This window comes from Dasypus novemcinctus, chromosome 7, assembly GCF_030445035.2.
Source record: "Dasypus novemcinctus isolate mDasNov1 chromosome 7, mDasNov1.1.hap2, whole genome shotgun sequence".
NCBI classification, from domain to species: Eukaryota; Metazoa; Chordata; class Mammalia; order Cingulata; family Dasypodidae; genus Dasypus; species Dasypus novemcinctus.
In genome coordinates, this window is record NC_080679.1 from 57270493 (window position 1) to 57291855 (window position 21363).

General features: G+C 37.1%; 1 protein-coding gene across 3 annotated transcripts in view; it reads right to left on the minus strand.

Moving 5' to 3' along the window:
- Window positions 1-1234: 1234 nt before the first annotated feature.
- WDR75 (WD repeat domain 75) overlaps window positions 1235-21363 on the minus strand; it is a 40192-nt gene continuing 20063 nt past the window's right edge. For 2 of the 3 annotated variants that reach the window (XM_004452534.5, XM_071216222.1), the window contains 10 exons: window positions 20298-20473; window positions 18929-19086; window positions 18331-18511; window positions 17244-17338; window positions 16415-16510; window positions 15685-15854; window positions 14612-14671; window positions 7896-8042; window positions 7426-7517; window positions 1235-6615 (listed from right to left, as the gene is read on the minus strand). In XM_004452534.5, the coding sequence (XP_004452591.1) occupies window positions 6414-6615; window positions 7426-7517; window positions 7896-8042; window positions 14612-14671; window positions 15685-15854; window positions 16415-16510; window positions 17244-17338; window positions 18331-18511; window positions 18929-19086; window positions 20298-20473 (1377 nt within the window). In that variant the 3' untranslated portion in view covers window positions 1235-6413. The remainder of the gene's footprint in view (window positions 6616-7425; window positions 7518-7895; window positions 8043-14611; window positions 14672-15684; window positions 15855-16414; window positions 16511-17243; window positions 17339-18330; window positions 18512-18928; window positions 19087-20297; window positions 20474-21363) is intronic. The other variant, XM_058300505.2, reaches the window with a different exon arrangement.

Genomic DNA, 21363 nt, shown 5'->3' on the forward strand with positions numbered 1-21363 from the left:
CAACCACTGAGTACAAGGATTATCAAAACTTAACAAAACAATGGAAGGAACTAGTGCACTTTCATGTCTAATAATTTCACCTGTGAACTAAGTGCTCTGATCTCCCAAGGAGTTTCCAGGACAGATGTATGTCAGGCTTGAAGGTGGGAAACTAAGATGGCTAAATCATTACGTGTACCACAGATTTAGTACTTGCAAGACCAATTTCTTGGCATTTTGGGGTTTGGGGTGGGAGGGCTATACTGCATCGCTCTGGCTTCTAACTTACTTTTGTGGTCACAGAGTATCAAAGCTGGAAGTGGCCATTTTGTCTATACAATTTAGATGAAGGAACCATGACTCAGAGATTAAGTGGTTTGCTCAAGGTTTCAGAAAAACAGAAAACAATTCGAGCAATTTAATCTCTGATTTCTTCTCATGGATTAATTCAATTCCACCCCCACCCCCTCATGGTATACTATGATCAATCCCAGTTACTTCGATTTCGATTGCTCTTTAATCTCAGAGGTATGCATTAAAAATAAATCTACCTGGGATCCAAAATTCTTCCTGGCCTTATATTTTACCACTTCAGTTAGGACTGTATGGCGATACAGAATCTTGACTCTGGAGTTCCAAGAAAATATTGCCTCCTTCTTAACTATCAAGAAACACAGCTTTCTAGAAGTAGTTCAGACAAAGCAACCTCAGAGAAAAATCAGTGGCATTTACAAGATAGTTAATTTTAACCATATGGCTAAGTTTAACTTATTAGGCTTCTGTTCAAGGCTTCATTATAGTCACAGTAAAAACACCTGAAATGAATTAAAAATATTATCCACATTATAACATATTCTGCAATTTTTATATTGGATGCTGGTTTATAAAAATGTTGAAAGACAAAGACAAAATCTTGAAAGCAGAGAGAGACAAAATGACTCATAACATATAAGGAAATCTCATTAACAGCTAACTTCTCATCAGAAATGAAGGCCAGAAGGAATACTCAGAGTGCTGAAAGTAAATAACCTGACAACAAAAAAGTATTTTATATCCAGAAAAAACTATCCTTCAAAAATGAAGGTGAAGACATAAAATACATCCTCAGATACACAAAACCAGAGAGAACTAGTTGCTAGCAGACCTGCCTTACAAGAAACACTAAAGGAAGTTCTTCATTAAATTTAAGTGTTGAAAGCAAGTGACCCCAAACAGTAATTCAAATCCATACACACAAAACAAAGAGCACCAGTAATTATTCATGATCATGTAATCATAAAAGTTATGTATTATATTTTTTTCATTTCTTATATTAAATTATTTAAAAAGGAAGGCATAAATCAATATCTGATTGTAGGCATAGAACACAGTGAAATGTAATGTATTTGACAATAATAACACAAAGGAGGTAGGTGGAGCAAAGCTGTACTGGAGTAAGGAAATGACAACAGATGATAACCAGAATCTATAGGAACAAATGTTTAAACGTAACAAACTCTCTATATAATCTTGTTCTCCTTTCTTTTCTGCTTCTTAAAAAGCCATTTAAAGGAATTAAAACGTTACACTAGAAAATAATCACTATCAATGCAAAAGAAAGCAGTAATGGAGGAAAAAGACATGAAACACATAAAAAAGGTAGTAGACACAACTCTATCAATAATAAAATTAAATGTTAATGGATTAAACAAACCAAAGGGCAGAGATGGTTAGAATGGATAAAAAACAAGATCCAACTACCTGCTGTCTACAAAAAATACATTTTAGACTCAAAGACAAAAATTTGTTCAATGTGAAGGGATGGTGTTTTAGTTTCCTTCTGTACTCAAATATCATGCAATAGGTGGTTTAAACAATGGAAACTTAATGGCTTACAGTTTTAAGGCTGGAGAAGTCCAAATCAATATGTCACTGAGGCAATGCTTTCCTCTCAAAAAACAGGCAATCTGGGGCTGGCTGCCAGTGATTCGTGGTCATGGGCTCCTCTGTCACATGTTGGCTTCTCCTGGCCTCTCCTTTTTTGGATTCTGTTGATCATCAGCTTCTTGCTTTCATTGGTTTTCTCTCCCTTTGTCTGAATTTCATTCTGCTTATAAAGGACTCCAGTAATAGAAATCAAAACTTACCCTGATTTGAATTGGGGTATACCTTAATTGAAGTAACCTCATGAAAAGGTTCTACTTAAAAGAAATTCCTAGGAATGGATTAAGTTTAAAAACATGTTTTTCTGGGGTACCTAGTTCTAAACCACTTTAGATGGAAAAAGATATATCAGGCAAACATCAACTGTAGTAGGCTGGGAAAGATTTATAGAAAGCTATACTAATGACAGACAAAATAAACTTTAAAACAAAAAGTGTTACTGAAAATAAACAGGGACTTTTTAAAAACGATAAAGGGACCCTTATTCACGAAGTTTTAACAATTATAAACATATGCACTTAACAACAGAGTCCCAAAATATATGAAGCAAAAAGTAATAGAATTTAAGGGAGAAATAGACAATTCAACCATAATATTATTGCAGAATTCAATATCCCTCTTTCAATAATGGATAGAAGGCAGAAGACCAACAAGGAAACAGAAGACCTGAACAATACTATACACATATTAGACTTAACAGACATCTTATAGAATATGCCGTGCAACAACAGCAGAACATATTTCTTTTTAAGACACATAGATCATATGTCTGGTCATAAACAAAAATTCTATAACATTGAAAAAGATTGAAATCATACAAGGTACATTTTCTAATGACAATGCAACAAAATTAGAAATAACAAAGAAAATTTATAGTTGTAAATGCCTACATTAAAAAAGAAGAAAGATCTCAAATCAACAATCTCACTTTCTAGAAAATAAAAAGAGCAAACTAAACCCAAAGCAAGCAGAAGGAAGGATATGATAAAAGATTTGAGCAGAAGTTAATGAAACAGAGATCAGAAAGGCTATGATAAATCAACTCAAAAGTCGTTCTTCAGAAAGATCAACAAAACTGACATTCAGCTCGACTAACCAAGATGAAGAGAAACCACTCAAATTACTAAAGAGGAAATGACTAACAATCTTACAAAAATAAAAACAACTATAAGGCAGTATAATGAACTGTATGCCAACAAGTTAGATAACTTAGATGAATGGGAATTCCTATAAAGACACAAACTATTGGAACTGACTGAAGAAGACATAAAACATTCTCTAAAGAGACCAACAAGTAAAGCAATTGAATTAGTAACAAAACTTTCCAAAGAAAAAGTCCAGGACCAATGGCTTCAAAGGTAACTATCAAACACTTAAGGAAGAAGACCAATTCTTCACAAATTCTTCCAAAAAACAGAAGAGGAGCAAACATTTCCCAATTCATTATATGAAGGCCATATTACCCTGATACCCAAACCCAAAATATGTAACGAAAGAAAAATGAAGACCCATTTCTTATGCATTGATAGTTTGCTAAAGGCTGCCAAAGCAATATACCAATATTGAGTTGCCTTTTATAATGGGGATTTATTAATTTATGAGCCATGAAAGTGTCCAAATCAAGGCATCATCAGACGCTTTCTCCCTGAATTGCAGCTGTGGGTAAGATTGGGCATACGGTGTGTCCACCCATCTCTGCCCTCTCCTCTGGACATTGCTGCTTTCAGTTCTGGCTAAAGTGGCTTCCTCTCAACTGTGTTCCATTGATTTTAGCTTCTGCTCCACCTCTGCCTCTCCAACTTTTTCTGTATCTGTGACTTTTCATTTTTCCATTTATAAAGGACTCTAGTAAGAGATATAAGACCTGCCCTAAATCATGCAATGATTTAGGCCCTTAATGGAAGTAATTCAATCAAATGTTCCCAGTTCCCACCTACAACAGGTTTAAACACACAGGAATGGATTAGCTTAAAAACATTTTCTGCGGTCCACAAGATTCAAACTGCCACATACATAGAGATGCAAAACATCCTCAAAATACTAGCTAACAATACAGCACATATAAAAAGGATTATACATAGTGACCAAGTGGGATTTATTACATGAATATAAGGTTGGTTTAATATTTGACAATCAATTAATGTAATACATCGTATCAACAGAATAAAAGATATGTTTTAGTTTCTTGCCTGCTGAAACAAATACCATATAGTAAGTTGATTTAACAACAGGAAATCTTTTGGTTCATGGTTTCAGAGGCTAGAAGGTTTGCTTCTTCCCGGGGTTAGTATCTTCTGGCTGGATGGCAAATTTGAGTTTTCTATCACATGGCAATGCACATGGTATCCTCTCCTTTCTCTACTGGGTTCCCTTAACTTCCAGCTTCTGGCTGCTCCCTATGGCTTCTTCCTCCATCTTACTTTCAACTCTGCTTATAAAGGACTCCTGTAAACTGGATTAAAGCCCAACCTAATTCAGCTGGGCTACACCTTAATTAAAATAATATCTTAAAATAAATCTTATTCACAATGAATCCACACCCATCACAATGTGGACCAAGGCGAAGAATATGTCCAAACTGAAGTATAGAATCAATCCATCACAGGACAAAAACTACATAATAATCTCAATAGACAGAGTTAAAGTATTTTACAAAATTCAAAACCCTTTCAGAATAAAAAACACTCAAACTAGGATTAGAAGAGAATGCCAAGACAATTCAATGGGGGAAAGAAGAGTTTCAAAAAATGGTGCTGAGACAATTAGATAGTCACAGGCAAAAGAATGAAGCTGAACTCCTACACCTCACACCACAAACTAGAAATAACAACAACAAAAAAATGAATCAAAGACCTACATGTAAGAGCTAAAACTAAAGAACTCTAGAAGAAACTAACAAGAGAGTATAATGACAGCCCAGAAAAAGAGAAAATATTTGTAAATCATAATGGGCTAGTATCCAGAACACTTATAACTTAATAAAAAGAGGAAGGACTTGAGTAGACATTTCTTCAAAGAAGGTATACAAATGGCCAATAAGGACATGAAAAGATGCTCAACATCATTAACCATTAAGAAAATGCAAATTAAAAGCACAGAGATACCACTTCACAAATTAAGTGTGAAACCAAAAGACACATAATAACAAAAAACACAAAATAACAAGTGTTGGTCAGGATAGAGAAACTGGAAACCCCATATGCTACTGACAGGAACACAAAATGTTGCAGATAATTTGGAAAATAGCTTGGTAGTTCTTTGAAAGAGTATAATTACCAAAGGACCCAGCAATTCCATTCCAACGTATATATCCAAGAAAAATGAAAACAATAAGAAGAAATGAAGTACTGATACATACATGCTACATGGATGAATCTTGAAAACAGGCTAAATGAAAGAAGTCAGTCACAAATAACCAACATACATATTGTATGATTCCATTTAGATGAAATATAATAGGCAAACTTATAAGACATAGAAGATTAGTGGTCACTTAGCACTGGGGGTATTGGAGGGAAATGGGAAACTAATAGGTATGGAGTTGCTTTTTGTGCTGATGAAAATGTTCTAAAATTGATTGTAGCAGTAGTTGCATAACTGTGAACATACTAAAAATCATGAATTAATACACTTTAACTGGGTCAACTGACTGGCTTGTGAGTTATAATCCAATAAAGCTGTTTCTCTATTTAAAAAGCGATTAGAGATACATTGAACAAACCTGAAGCACAGACCTTACTAGGACACTGAATCACACTAAAAAGTCATTTGCGGTAATTTTGTGAACATTCATTATGCTTTGCAATTGTGATTATTCTTCACTGTTTTTGTGCTAATTTTTAATAAAAATTTTATAGAAGTATATCATGGAACTGGAAAACTCAAAATGCTAAATGGTTAAGATGTAGCAATATCATTACTTTAACACAATACAGAGGGGACTTGGATTCTTGTTTAGTAACAATGGACTTTGGTTAAAAACAACTAACTCAGTATCCATAGTCAAGAGAACAATACCAGCTCTTCTTATGCCAGGCTGTTATGAACATTATATATACACATAGAGTAGACAAGTCCTTACTTGAAATGCTTGGGGCCAGATGATTTGCATTTAAAGTTTTTCAGATTTTAGGCAGCCCATATATTATACAAACCCTTAAGTGGGGTCAGGGGAGATAACATAAAATCAAATACATTTCTCTAAGAGAAATAAATAAACTAAGGGGGGAAAATCAGCATTAAAACAGCCTCAAATGTAAAGTACTAGAAACAGTTCAGATCATGTTTTGCCACCAAATAAATTCTGGTGTCAAACTTAAAAACACTGTCAACAAAGGCTTTTGATTTTTACAACTTTTCATAGCTCAGAATCACAGATAAGTTACATAATATAAAAAGTAAAGCCTGTTAATATATAGCATTTTAAGAGCAGAAATAACATTAAAAAAGATGTTTCTGGAGTATCAACATACAATAAAAAACAAAGTGCTACCCCATCCCTTCTCCAGTGCTTAAAGAGCAGTTATCCAGCTGTAGTCCACTTTCCTTAATTTTCTCAGTTCTTTTTCTTCAGATTTTGACAATTGATGTATATCTTCTCCTAAATCTGTGTTATTTGTATCCTGGACTTTTTCAGTAAAATCATTCTCCTTATCTGAATCATCACTTTCTTTTTCTTCTTCCATATCAACATCATCAGAAATTTCTTCAGCACTTTAACAATAAAAGAACAAAACGTAAGTATTTACTATTAAAAATACATATTTTCCAAACAGTACCTTAGAAATTTTAGACACCTTCATGAAAATATAATAATCATATGGACAGAGTAAATAAAAAATCTTGTGGGGGAAACGGACTTGGCCCAGTGGTTAGGGCGTCCGTCTACCACATGGGAGGTCCACAGTTCAAACCCTGGGCCTCCTTGACCCGTGTGGAGCTGGCCCGTGCGCAGGGCTGATGCGCGCAAGGAGTGCCGTGCCACGCAGGGGTGTCCCCCGTGTAGGGGAGCCCCACGCGCAAGGAGTGCGCCCCATAAGGAGAGCCGCCCAGCGCGAAAGAAAGTGCAGCCTGCTCAGGAATGGCACCGCCCACACTTCCTGTGCCACTGACGACAACAGAAGCGGACAAAAAAAAACAAGACGCAGCAAATAGACACAGAAAACAGACAACCAGGGGAGGGGGGGAATTAAATAAATAAATAAATCTTTAAAAAACAAACAAAAAAATTAAAAAAAAAATCTTGTGATTGTTCTTCATAAATTATAAATTACAAAGATAAATTTATAAAAAGTACAATTTTGAATTACATACAAAATCCTTAAAACATACTCAAAAGATATCTGATCCTTCTTTTCAATGCGCTTTATTGATTTAATAATGCTATATCCTTTAACTACTTTTAAAAACAGAAATAAGAAATACGATGGAAGAATATCCTCATAAAGGATAGGAAAACACCCCAGGAACCAAGCTGTTTTCCCAAATATAGAATATCTAAACATATTTGAAAAACTGTTTTACCTCTTGGTCTCTTTAGACAGCAGTAATGAATTTATAAACATGGAGCACAGAAAAGAAGCAGATGGCAGGACGTGGGCTGGAGTGTGAAGAAGCTAGAATAAAAAACAGCAAAATGTTTCATTTAAAAAGATTAACCCTTGGCACACTGTTCCTTCCAGTATCATTTATAAGTACCTTTCATTTTAAATGCCAAGAGTTAAACACAAAACACAACCCTCACAGAAGCAGCAAACCAAAGAAATACACTTCCATCTTCCTAAATTTCTGCAAACAACCAACACCTGCCTTCATCCCAGGTCCAGGCCAAAAAACATAAGGTTATGCTACTTGATTTGGGTATTAAAGTTGCACAAAATACAAATGACTGTTCAAAAGTTGTTTGTTACAGAATGATTGTATAAAACTCGAATTTAAAGTGCTTCAATGCATTCAATCTGCTTCACATTGTTTGCTTTAAATAATTAACTTACCTCATTAATTGCAGGTATGTTTTCTGTTAAGGGTAGTTGTACCAGTTCATTCCCTAAATCTTCATTTAATTTTTCATGCTGCTGTTGCCTGTGCTTTCCCAGTATGAAATAAAATGGGGTTGTTGGTAGACTTTCTTCTGCGAGTAGCTATAAGGATTTAAGACAAAGAGAAATTATTTCAATACAATATAAAAAATGTTTGGATATTTTCATAGTGGTTTCAGTTAAAAACGACAACTGAGGGAGTGCTGAATTCCTAGTCAGGGGAGCTCTATCACATTCCTCAATGGAACAGCAACAACCCCCCAAGTGCAATGGCAAAAACCAATAAAGACGGACGGTCCAACAATGAGTGCTTGATACTGATGGCTACTATTATGAGCCTGTGAACTATGAACTAGGCCTAGAGCTGCAGGGTGCCTAAGAGTTACTTCCTGAGAGCCTCCACGCTGCTCAATTGTGGGCGCTCTCTAAGCCAAACTCAGCATGTAAATGCATTATCTTCCCCCTAGCATGGGACATGACTCCCGGGGATGAGCCTCCCTGGCTCAGAGGATTACTTCCAAGCCCAGCTGATGATGTAACTAGAAAAAGACCTTGAATAAAAGAGTCAACTCAGACCAGCAGGATATCTCAGCCTACATGTAATATCAGATGTTAAAAATAGCTTTTTGACTTTGGATAAAGAGGAAATGGAAAGGACGAATGAGTTTATATGGCTATGGGTCTCCAAAAAAGTCAGGAGGTCATCAGAGGGGTAACGCTTATGCACGCCTTAGCAGAGTACCAGAGACAGCCAAAGTAGAAACCCAGTTACTGGTTCTCCTGAGGGCTACAGAGACCCACAGATTCTATGGTCACGGCACATGACTCTGGAGTTCAATGCCACGTCAGTTGGCCCTACTTTGGAGTTTGTGTTCCTAAGTGTGATGGAGTTGGACTCAGATACGACCTTTCTACACATGCCTCTTCTGTTACTTTTACTGGACCTGTGGTTGGCACTGGGGTTGATGTATACTCAGGAGACCTCAATCTCTGGACTGTCCGTGTGATAGCCAGGCCCTGAGCCTCAGTAGACTTGCAATTCCTACCATCTAGTTTATTGGTCTTACCCTGGCCAGCTAACAGGGAGATGAAGAAGGTCAACCACCACACCAGGGAGCCAAAAGTACTACAATTGCAAGCAGGAGAATTGCATCTATCATCCATGTCAAATCTAAGCCCCCTCTTGATGTAGAGGGGGAATGGACATAACCATCCCAGAGTCCATAGGATGGAGGAATAGAGTATGGATTAGAGTGGATGTACTGGTGTTCTGTTGTGGAACTATTGTGATTAGTAATGGAAGAAATTGTAGCACTGATGTGGAGAAAGTGGCCATGGTAGCTGCTGCTGATAGGGAGAGGGAAAAAGAGATATGATGTGGGGGGCATTTTCAGGATTTGGAGTTGTCCTGGGTGGTGCTGCAGGGACAGATGCTGGACATTGCGTGTCCTACCATGGCTCACTGGGTGGACTGGGGGAGAGTGCAGACTACAATGTAGACCACACCACTGTCCATGTGGTGCAGCAGTGCTCCAAAATATATTCACCAGGTGCAGTGAATGTGCAACGATGATGGGAGAGGTTGTTGATGTGGGAGGAGTTGGGTGAGGAGGGTGGGGATCTCATATTTTTTGAACGTAACATTTAAAATTAAAAAAAATTTTAATTAAAAAAAGAAAGGAACTTTAGAAATTAACTAATATGATCCTCTCATTTTATAGGTAAAGCAACTGAGATCACTTACTATGGAAAAAGCAATAAAATGGACACTTAAATGACTAAATAAAGTATGTATTTAACACTGCTTCCTCCCCAAACGGTACAAAAACGAACGAGTTTACCAAAAGGAATATACCCACAATGATAAAGGAAGTGGGTAAGAAGGTCATAGGAGTAATATGCTGGAAGCTGAAAAACAGACTGAAGGGTGGTAACTAACTTTGTAGACCAGGGGAAGGAGAAAGCACCTGCATTTATATTGAAGAGTTCCACAAATGCTCAGAATTGATAATAATACCTCTGTAAGGAGGAGTAAAAGTGGGACTGAAAGAACAGGTAGACAGGTTGCAAGTATATTTAAAAAAGCACGCATGAACTACAATGCAAACTATGGTCCATGTGGTGTGGCAGTGCTCCAGGATGTATTCACCAAAAGCAATGAATAATCCTTACTGATGAAAGGGGATGTTGATGTGGGGGTGGGGTACATGGGAACCTCAAGTTTTTTAATGTAATGTTTTGTATGATCTATTTATCTTTAAAAAATAAAAATAAAAATAAAAAAAAGCACTCAGATTCCCAACTCTGCCCCTCAGTCTTTATTTTTTGGAGAGGGAAGAAGAGTGTCTTTGGACTGGGGAGGTGTCTGTCATAGCTGAAGGGAGCTATACTTACTATAGGGGTTCTTAGAACACTAGCAGCCAAATCTAAACCCATTAGGAAAGAGCTTAGAAGAATTCTCTCTGGGCGATTTGGCCACCTTAAGAGAAAAAGACCAAAAAATAATGACATGGAGATTTTCTCAATAAAACAGTGCAGCTAGAGAGTGGAGAGCAAAGGAGACATGTTCTATCTAGGCAGAGAACTTCCAAATGGCTTTTTTTTTGCCCACTTGTAGATAACAGCAGACAGCCAAGAATCATCAGATTGATGAAAACCTCTAAAAATGGGAAGCGGATTTGGCTCAACTGATAAGAGCGCCCACCTACCATATGGGAGATCCAGGGTTCAAACCCAGGGCCTCCTGGCCCGTGTGGTGAGCTGGCCCATGTGCAGTGCTGATGCTGATGCGTTCAAGGAGTGCCATGCCACGCAGGGGTGTCCCCTGCATAGGGGAGCCCCACGTGCAAGGAGTGCACCCCGTAAGGAGAGCTACCCCATGCGAAAAAAGCACAGTATGCCTAGGAGTGGCGCTGATGAAGGAGCAAGATGATGCAACAAAAAGAGAGACAGATTCCTGGTGCTCCTGACAAGAATGCAAGCGGACACAAAAGAACACACAGCGAATGGACAGAGAGGGCAGACAATGAGGGGGTGGGGGGAGAGAGCAATAAATTTTTAAAAAACCCCTCCAAAACGAAAGAGAACAAAATAGAATGAAAAGGAGGAAATAAGAAGCTGAAGAAAAAGGACTATGCAAAATAAGAGATTAGATAAAAAAGATGAGGAAATCGCCCAGAAAACAGAGAAAAGAGAAAGTAGAAAAAATTAGATATTGAGCAGCATTTTAGGAGGTCCAGCACTAAATAACAGGAATTCCAGAAAAAGAGAAAAAATGAAAGCAAAGTAGTAATTAATCCCTCCCTAGTCAGTTCTTTGCTCAAAACTCTCCAAGGATGTAAAATGGTGCAGCTGCTATGAAAAACAGTTTGGTGGTTCCTCAAAAAATTAAGTACAGAATTACCAAGTGTTGGTTTGAGTCTTTTATGTAGACCCCAGAAAATTATGTTCTTAAACCAAACCTACTATGAAGCTATAATTAAATCAGTTAAGGGCCATTTGATTAGACTGCCCCAGTAGGGCAGGACCCAGGGTGGGTCTTAATTCTCTTACTGGAGTCCTTTATAATGCAGGAATGAAGCTGTAGACACAGGAAAAAAGCTGGAGAGACAGAGACACATTCAGAAATTGAAATCAACAAATCTTGGAGAAAGAAAAGCCACAGAAAGAGCAGCCTGAAGGTGAAGCTTGAGGCCTGGAGGAGAGGGGAGAGATGAGTGGACAACTACCATGTGCCTGACTGCCCACAGCTGAGCCTGGGAAGAAAGTAAGCCTGGAGAAGGCAGAGACCAGCAAAGCCACCACTGTGCCCTGCAACATGGCAGGAGTCCTGGGTTGCCAGCTGACCTCTGGTGAGACAGCATCTCTGATGATGCCTTGATTTGGACGTTTTCACAACCTCAGAACTCTATGTTTTTAACCTAATAAATTCCCATTGTAAAAGTCAATCCATTTCTGGTACATTGCATTGAAAGTCTTTTGCCAACAAAAATACCGTGATTCACAATCCCACTTGCAGATATATACACAAAAGAAATGGAGGCAGGTACTCTAACAGATATTTGCACTCGTCATAGTAATATAGCCTCTGCATGAATTCAAACTTATCTAATTCTGTATCCAAGTGTGTCTAGTTTCTAGAAAGCCAATTAAGTAATATAGGCTCTATAGGCTTTAAATATTCAGAAAGGATGTAGACTGAATGTGTATTCAAAGTTGGGCAATATGTTAATCCAAGCTTACCTGGAGGGGGGATGATATGTTAATGCAAGCTTACCTGGAATGTGGGTGATATGCTAATGCAAGCTTAGGTGGTATTCAAACAAATGGCTAAACCCTAAAAAAACTAACAAACAAAGTCTTTTTGACCCCTAAACCTCTCCTGGCCCCACCACGTGTGTCTCTTATGTAAAATAACCTGAAACCTCAACTCAGAATTTGGCTTTTTGGACAGGAGTCTGCCGGGCCCAGCCGGTTATTATAAATCTTCCTTCTCAAAGAGATTCCTGAGTCTCAGCTTTCAACACACGGTCATTGAATCCTCTCTGCTTCCACTACAATAGTGACGTAAGTTATACTGCCAAAAGGTTGAAGTCCATCAGTGGAAGAATGCATAAATTAAAGTGGTCTATAGATACAATGGAATATTATTCAGTCATAAAAAGGAATGACAAGTTCTGATACATGTGACAACACGGATGAACATGGAAGATGTCACGCTAACTGAAATAAGCCAGACACAGTAAAGGAAAAATATATAATGATCTCACTCTTTAGAATATGCAGTTACTCAGAATCTAGAATATAACTTACCAGGGACGGGGTGGGGAATGGGGAGCTAATGTTCAATTGGTACAGCTTCATTTTGGGGTGATGGAAAAGTTTTGGTAATGGATGGTAGTGATGGCAACACAATAATGTGAATGTATTTACCACTGTATTGTTACGTTTCAAAATGGTTAAATGGTTATTTTAGGTTATATATATCTTATAAGAATAAACTACAACACAAAGAATGAAACCTAATGTAAACCATGGACCACAGGTAATAATATAATTATAATAATAATGTTTCATCAATTGTAACAAAAGTAACATACTAATGTAAAATATTAATAGGGAAAATTATGTTTGTGGGGGGAGGGGTGGTGTAGGGGAACTCTGTACTTTCTGCATGATTTTTCTGTTACTGTATAAATGCTGTAAACAAAACAAAACACCCAAAACTTTACAAAGAGCTCCATAGTTCACTCAAACTCAAAGGCCTACCTATGTTGAGTATCCTATTTAAAACTGCAAGCTACACCCTATATTCTTTTCCTCTATTTCACCATACCCCTCATTATAAAACACTACATATTTTGCTTATGTAGTATTTGCTGTTTATTGTCTACATCTTCTTGCTAGACCGTAAGCACCACAAGGTTAGAGACTTGCTATTTTGTTCATTATGTCCCAAGTATCTAGAACAGTATCTGGAATACAGCAGACAATCCACAAAAAAATGGTTGAATGAGTTCAATGAGTTTTCAAAGAAAAATACTTAAACCAAGTTATCCATAAAGAATCAAGAACAAGAATGGTATTAGGCTTCTGGAAACACTAGAAGCTGTAAGATACTGGGATGGTACCTTAAAAATTTAAAGAGAAAGTGATTTGCAAACAAGAACTCTATATTCAACCAACCTGTCAAGGGGGAGAGTAAAATAACATTTCCAAACATGCAAGGTCTTAAATTTATCTTCCATATGCTAAGAAAATGTGCTTCAACAAACCAAGGGAATAGACAAAGAGGAAAAAAATGTAATCTAATTGTAATAGAGATGAAATGAATTCACAGAATGTAGGCAAAGGTAGATCATAAGCTGTCTACTTTACAAGGGTTCACAGAGCAATCAATTCAGAGTGAAGGAGGTCAGAAGGCTCTTGGAAATATTTCCTCAAGACTAGAAAGAATATCTGAGTGAAAATAATGAGAGAAGATTTACACAAATTGGAGAGTATGGCATTGAATTAGGTTAGAGGTACACAGACAACTAAGCAACTGAAAAAAGAAAATTATTAACTCCAAAGGAAAAAAGTTATTCATAAAAGGAACAATAGTCTGTGTATTATCACTACATGGCTCTGCTATGAATAGTGTATACACGGTTTTAACAATGAAAACTTACCCGAGCAATTTATGATATTACTACACTGACAAAACCAGGGAGCAGGAAGAGTCTGTGTGTGCTGTGTCTGAGTGTGGGTGTAAAAAAAGAGGTAAAAATCTCAAATAGATGAGAGGTAACAGATGATACCTAAACCTGAAAAATCCACAATTAGCAACATTCATGTTCCTTAGAGATACGGAGGTAAATAAAAACTTCATCTAGGAGCCGAGAATGATTGTGTTTGTGATAACTGTAGTGGTGCTGAAGATCAGTTTTTCCTTAAAAGCCTTAGAAGAACTATTTAACTTTTTAAAATCATAAGCATATATAATTGATAATACAAATTAAAACTGAATTTCAGAAGACTGATATGATTTTAAGAGATTTTAAATGTGTAGCTCTTAATTCCATTTTAGGGCCAGGTGAAACATTTTTCTCACAGCTGAGTTTCAAAAGAAAACATTATCTTTGTGGGGAGGCAATGCACTCTGCATTGTCACTGGTCAAAACATAGCATACCTGTTTGCTTGTTGGTGTGAGTTTCTCTTCTGGAGACTTTGTACTGAATGTCAATAAACTCTGAAAAGAGATTGATTAATGATACAAAAAATAAATTGTAGAATACAAACCCAAATAAGGTGTTTACAAGTTAGAAGATGAAAAAGTCAATTTTTTATTTTGATATGTATCTGCTTACAGAAAAATAAAAGATTTAAGGCATTTAATAACAGCTGTGAGAGCAAAAAGTAGGAGATCAGGGAAGTGGACTTGGTCCAGTGGATAGGGCGTCTGGCTACCACATGGGAGGTCCGCAGTTCAAACCCCGGGCCTCCTTGACCCTGTGTGCAGCTGGCCCATGCGCAGTACTGATGTGTACAAGGAGTGCCCTGACATGCAGAGTGTCCCTGCGTAGGGGAGCCCCACGCGCAAGGAGTGCACCCCATGAGGAGAGCCACCCAGAGAGAAAGGAAGTGCAGCCTGCCCAGGAATGGCGCCGCACACACGGAGAGCTGACACAACAAGATGACTCAACAAAAAGAAAAACAGATTCCCGTGCTGCTGACAACAACAGAAGTGGACAAAGAAGAACACGCAGCAAATAGACACAGAGTACAGACAACTGAGGCGGGGGGGGGGGGGGGGGGGAAGGGAGAGAAATAAATAAATAAATCTTAAAAAAAAAAAAAAGTACGAGATCATATTTAAGAACCGACAATGAAATAAAATTCAACTAATAGATCCAACTTAAGCCACCATTTTCTTTTTGGGAAATCAAATTATAAAATTTAAAGAAAATGAACCATGCTAATAAATAAAATTTAAAATAATTTTACTTGTCTTCTGCATTTTTGCCATCTCTGAGAATCAATACAAGTAATAATTTAAAAGTTTCAAATGTATGGTAATTAAAGTGGCACTAATACACTCATTAATAATCTGCTGTTTTGAGCATATGAGACAATTATCTTTTTGGAAATAATCTTTTATTGGAACTATTCTACCTGGCATAGGATGACTATTACTCTCCAATATTAAAACAACTAGAAATTATACATACAAAGTGATTGCCTTTTCTGAGGGAAGGGAATTACCTGTGATTTTGTTAGGAAGTAAAACTGAGATCTGTTCAGCCACTGGTAAGCTTCTGAGGTGAATGATTCAGGGACATCTCGTGGAACAAACACTCCCCAGTGGACTTCCTCTCTGGAGATATTTTTTTGAATATACAATGGCCTTGGCTCACTAGGTTTAAATACAAACACTAGAAGGAAAAAAACAAACAGACATTAACAATTTTGCCCAAAAAGTTTAGTTTTAGCCTTACAATGGCAGACCATACTAATCCTGGATTCCTGTCATTGAGTAAATAGCCCAGATCATGACTATTTTAGGCTTCTGAGTGAACAAATATCTATTAGGTGCCTACTAAGTGCCAATAGGTTAAGTATGAGGACCACAACATGTGTAAGAGAAAGAAGAATCTCTCTCTAGAGAGCTGGGCCTACTGCAGAAGAAAGATGAAGGAACAATTAGTGCTTTTTGGGGGAAACAGAATAAGTCAGAAAGGTGGTATCTCTCTTGATGTTTGAGGGCTGGGTAGAAATTGATCTGTGGATAAATGAGTGATGTATTGGTACTCTCCCAGAACTAAGTATGAATGCATAGGTGTTAGAGAAAGAAAGGAAGGGCAGAACCTCAGGCAAATGGCTTTAATAAACATATGATTAGAAGGCAAGTTTTACTCAAATGATATTTAAAAATATTAAAATGAAAAGCTAGGTAATTGAATGCTTCTTACTATGAAGTATGGTCTGTACTTACAATCTGAACCCGTCGTAGACTGAGAGATTGCAGCAATATTCTCTGAATTAGGATCAGGCTCCATAACGCTAACATTTAATTTTGCACTCCATTCCACTGGGGGAAAAAAAGTGATTCAGTTCTAAGAGTTACTAAAAACTTGATATATTTAAATTATCTGTGGAAGACTGAACTAAAGTTAGGGGCAAGAAATAGAAAAACAAAGTGAATTTCAGTTACTTCCTCCATTATGGAATGATTATTATATCAGTGAAACTACTATCTAGAATTTTTCCACTGCCTCTAAATATGAGAAAAAACGTTAACCAGAGTCACTGTACAAAATGAAAAAACGTTCCTTACTAAGCTGTCATGCGTTTTAAACAAGTACGTAAATGAGCAAAATGCCACTAAACCGACATTTCTTAGGAGGGTTGTGGCAAGCTACATTCAAAATTTTAAGCCACCGGTTAATATGCATTACAAATTAGTAGAGATATTCCCCATATTGTTGTTTTATTCAAGTACCATCATTCAGCCCTAGTACCTGAGTGAGGATGGAGAATAAGGCAATGAAAACTCACACACAGTGAAGACAGTGGAAAAAGATGAGGATAATGGAAGCTGATTTAATAAAAAATTAGGCCGTTTATTTATAAGTAATCTAAGTCTAATCTAAGTCTATTACAGGCCTAGTACTGTACTTTAAGTTTTGGTGGTATATCATGAGAAAAATTTTACATTCTCAGGGCGGACATAAGATATGTTACAAAAGGACTAAAATGCCAAAATTTAATGGCAAGTTCCTATGTGCTTTGCCAAGTCACTTCATAATATAAGGATATCTTACAGGCACAACTGAGCAGATTCCAACAGCAAAGAATGCCATTTTTGGTAGTACCAAGAAGATACTTTGAACACGTCAATCTCCCAAAGCAGAGGTGCCTAGATTAAAACCACAAAGAAGTTAGCAACAGTCAGTTCCAGCACATGAAGCTACAAAGGATTGCAGACTTATGTGCACTGTATTAATTTTGTGCACCACAGATTTTTAGACAGACCTGTGTTTTGCTTATACTTAGCTGGCAGAAAAATGGGGCGAAGGAGTACAGAAGGGAACATAACAGTTTTTATGAGAATGCACATAAGACAAACATTGTCTTATGCATAACTTACTATGTAGCATTTGTTGCAAAGCATTCATAACCATGAAAGTGTTTATTACAAATAAAGAATTTCTATGTCAAAGTACTGAGTTGAAGGGAGTAAACCCCAAAATTCATGTCTTCCTGGAATCTGTGACTTTATTTGGAAATAGGGTCTTTGGAGATGTTAATCAAGTTATGATGAGTCAATAACTGGACTAGGGTGGCCCCTAATTCAATGACTAGTGTCCTTACAAGGGGTGGGGAATTTGGACACTGATACATAAAAAGGGAGGATGGCCACAGGAAGACAGAGGCAGAGATTACAGTTATGCTGCCCTAAGTCAAGGAATGCCAGAATTGCCAAAAACCAGCAGAAACTAGTAAAAGTCAAGGAAGAATCCTTCCTAAGAGCCTTTGGAGGGAGCAAACTCTGCTGACACGTTGATTGTGGACTTCTAGCCTCCAAAACCGAGAATAAATTTGTTGTTTTAAGCCACCCCGTTGTTGGTACTTTGTTATGTAAGGAATTAAAACCAGTGAATTATCAAATATTAATCCCAACTTCAGAAATAGATTAAATCACAGCACATGGTTTATGTACCCAGAATTTTTAGTTTTCCCGCATTCTGACTGCTGCTTGTCCCACAGACCTACAGGCTATCTTTGGAGAAAATATAAATTATTACTAGCATCTATGTAGAAGGACTTCAGTTTAAAACAAGATAAAAAAAATAGTAATAAAACAAAATAAAATAAAAGGACTACATGGTCCCCAAGTTATTTACCGACCTTATTTTTCCAGCTCGTTGGCAAAATGTACATTTAAGCTCCCATGTCTCTGAATCCCATAGTGTAACAATTTCCTCAAAACTAACTGCAAGTAAAGAGTCATCTTCAGAGAAACAACAGTTAGTTGCTTGGTATTTGTGGTAACTACCTACAAAGTCACAGGTCCAGCCAACAGCTTTTTCTGTGAAAACAGAAACCATAAAGTTCAGAAATGGTATAAATGCTAGGTAACATTATCAGAAAGTTACAAGCAATAAGGATTAAGAAAGAAAGAAAACAGCTGCTCTCCCAATATTGATGTCACATCTCTTTTTGGAGTCTTTCATCTCCCTCTAGTGGAAGAGTGAAAGGACAAAATTTGAAGGTCCTTTTTACTATACCCTCCCAGATGGGAATAATCAGCACACGAATGATAAAGAGTTTCACTAAGATAGTACAGATTTGAGGGGAGGGGATGTAAAAATATTTCAACTTTTAAATCCATTAAAATTAGTCAGTATCCTATAGAAGTAAACAAGGCAGAAGATGTACTCCCAGATAAATACAAACATATCAATTCTTAAAACTATACTCTTTAGACATGGTATAATTAGCTTACTGTATATATCAGAGTCATCTGTTAATATCCACACTTTGAAGTGACCATCTTTACTAGCTGTAACCAAGGTGGGGGTTTCAGATTTTTCTGCATTACAGAAACAGAGAGCTGTGATGTGGTCTTCATGCGGCATGTTAATCTTTGTGTTAAGAATAAACCTAGTAGGAAGGAAACCACAAATTTATTCTTACATCAGGATACTATGATATTCTGTCATACAAGTATCTCTTAAATATTACGTTTCTATATATAGCATCTTTAAAAATGTGAGTAAATCAGAACACATGCCATTAATGTAGCTGCTTATTACCACCTGGACTGATAATCGAGTGCTCTATTTATAATGGTCACATAATGCACGGTTCTAACACATTATCTCTGTCCTCTTAGAACATATACAAAGATAAGTATGGATAGTGGTTAACTTACTGGGTTAAAATAGGGGTCATCACAAAATGCTACCTGAAAGCCTACCAGGTACTAAATGGCAGGAAAATCGTAAAGAACTCAGATACCTCATTTCTAATTACGAAAATCAGCAAAAAATGGAATGGCTTGGAAAACTATTTGTGGCAAAAAAGTGTTAAAACAGTTCCTATCCAGGTTGCTCTGGATAATAGTTTATATTTACAGTCATCAAACCATCCCAAAGCTTATTTCCCACTTAACAGGGCGCCACTGTGAATGAGGGATGACGTATGCTAGCCAGCACTGTGTTCTTAAAGGAAGATGAGGGATGGAGAGGGTAGCAATTTTGAAAAAGCACAGGTGCTGAAGCCAGATGACTTGGTTCAAATCGCTGCTCTATCACTGATGAGAGATGACTTTGGAAAAGCCCTCATTCTCTCTGGGTATGTTTCCTCACCTGTAAAATGTGGATAATGGTGTTTATTTTTAATGTTGTTGTGAAGATTAATAAGACAATGAGTACAAAAGTACTCAGCCTTGAGTATTTGATACTTGATAAATGGTTATATATGAAAATCTAGTGGGGTCTTTGTCTAATTGAAACACTTTACACCATACTACACCTCCTGCTTTTCCAAAGCTGGTAGAATGCTACTGAAAAAGGGAATGAGGCTATTTGGATTCTAATCCTGGATTTGCCTAGAATTAGGTATTATATCCTTGAGGGTATCATTTTTCCATCTTTCCTTATTTAAGGGATGAAATGACATGACCTGAAGGACACAAATGCTTTCCTAAGATCAGAATGCTTAAAGGATATATTAGAAGAAAAACAGTTCTCTCTCTATATCTGAAACTTACCAAAATGAAATATCTTAAAGATTGATAATTTCAACTATAACATACGAAGTCAAATATATAACACTCTGAAATTAAGAAATGGTTAGATAGGTAGTCTTACCCTTGTGTTTTCTTATTATATGCCCACAGTTTCATTTGCAATTCAAGTTCAGTCTCTTTTTCTTGCCGTTGTTCCACTGTTGCAAGCCAGTTACCTTGGCACCCAAATGCAGCCTTTATTAGTTCAATTTGGATCAGACCATAATCATTGATATATTCTTGCTGTATAATATCTAACTGATGGTTAAAAAAAAACTTATTAATGTAAATACATAAATGTTAAAGCATTCAAGGAATAACTATACCCAAGGTTAACTTCTATAAAGTATCATAATAGATTTTTAGATAAAGGGAAAAATAAACTGTTAGCATGGACATCAATATTGCCATTAAAAACAGATGCATATTATATAGTGCCAATCTGGTTATGGTTATTCTTCAATGACCTGAATATTATGCAATGATTATGATCCAATTATAGAATATGATAAAATAGAACCTTGAGCTTACAGTATTTTTCTCTTGTTCCTAAGAACAAATAGCTTTATGTAAAATCTCAAAGGTGGCCAGAATCCATACCATTAGATGAGAGAGAATAAAAACCTATACTTTTTCAGTGAAAAAAGATGAACAATTTCATAAGCCAGTATTTTATTTATGGTTGTTTCTTTCATTCTATTTCCTGAGCTATTTACTAAGCATATATTAAGTATCTATAGGGCAGTGGACTTGGCTCAATGGTTAGAGCGTCCATCTACCACATCGGAGGTCCACGGTTCAAACCCAGGGCCTCCTGGACCCATGTGGAACTGGCCAGCACGCAGTGCTAATGTGCACAAAGAGTACTGTGCCATGCAGGGGTGTCCCCTGGGTAGGGGAGCCCCATGCGCAAGGAGCACACCCTGTAAGGAGAGCTGCCCAGGAGTAGAGTCACACACACACACACCACACACACATGGAGAGCTGATGGAGCAAGATGATGCAACAAAGAGAGAAACAGATTCCTGGTGCCACTGACAAGAATAGAGGCAGACACAGAGAACAGACAACTGGGGCAGGGCAGGGAGGAAGGGGAGAGAAATAAATAAAAATAAATCTTTAAAAAAAAAAGTATCTATTATTTCCAG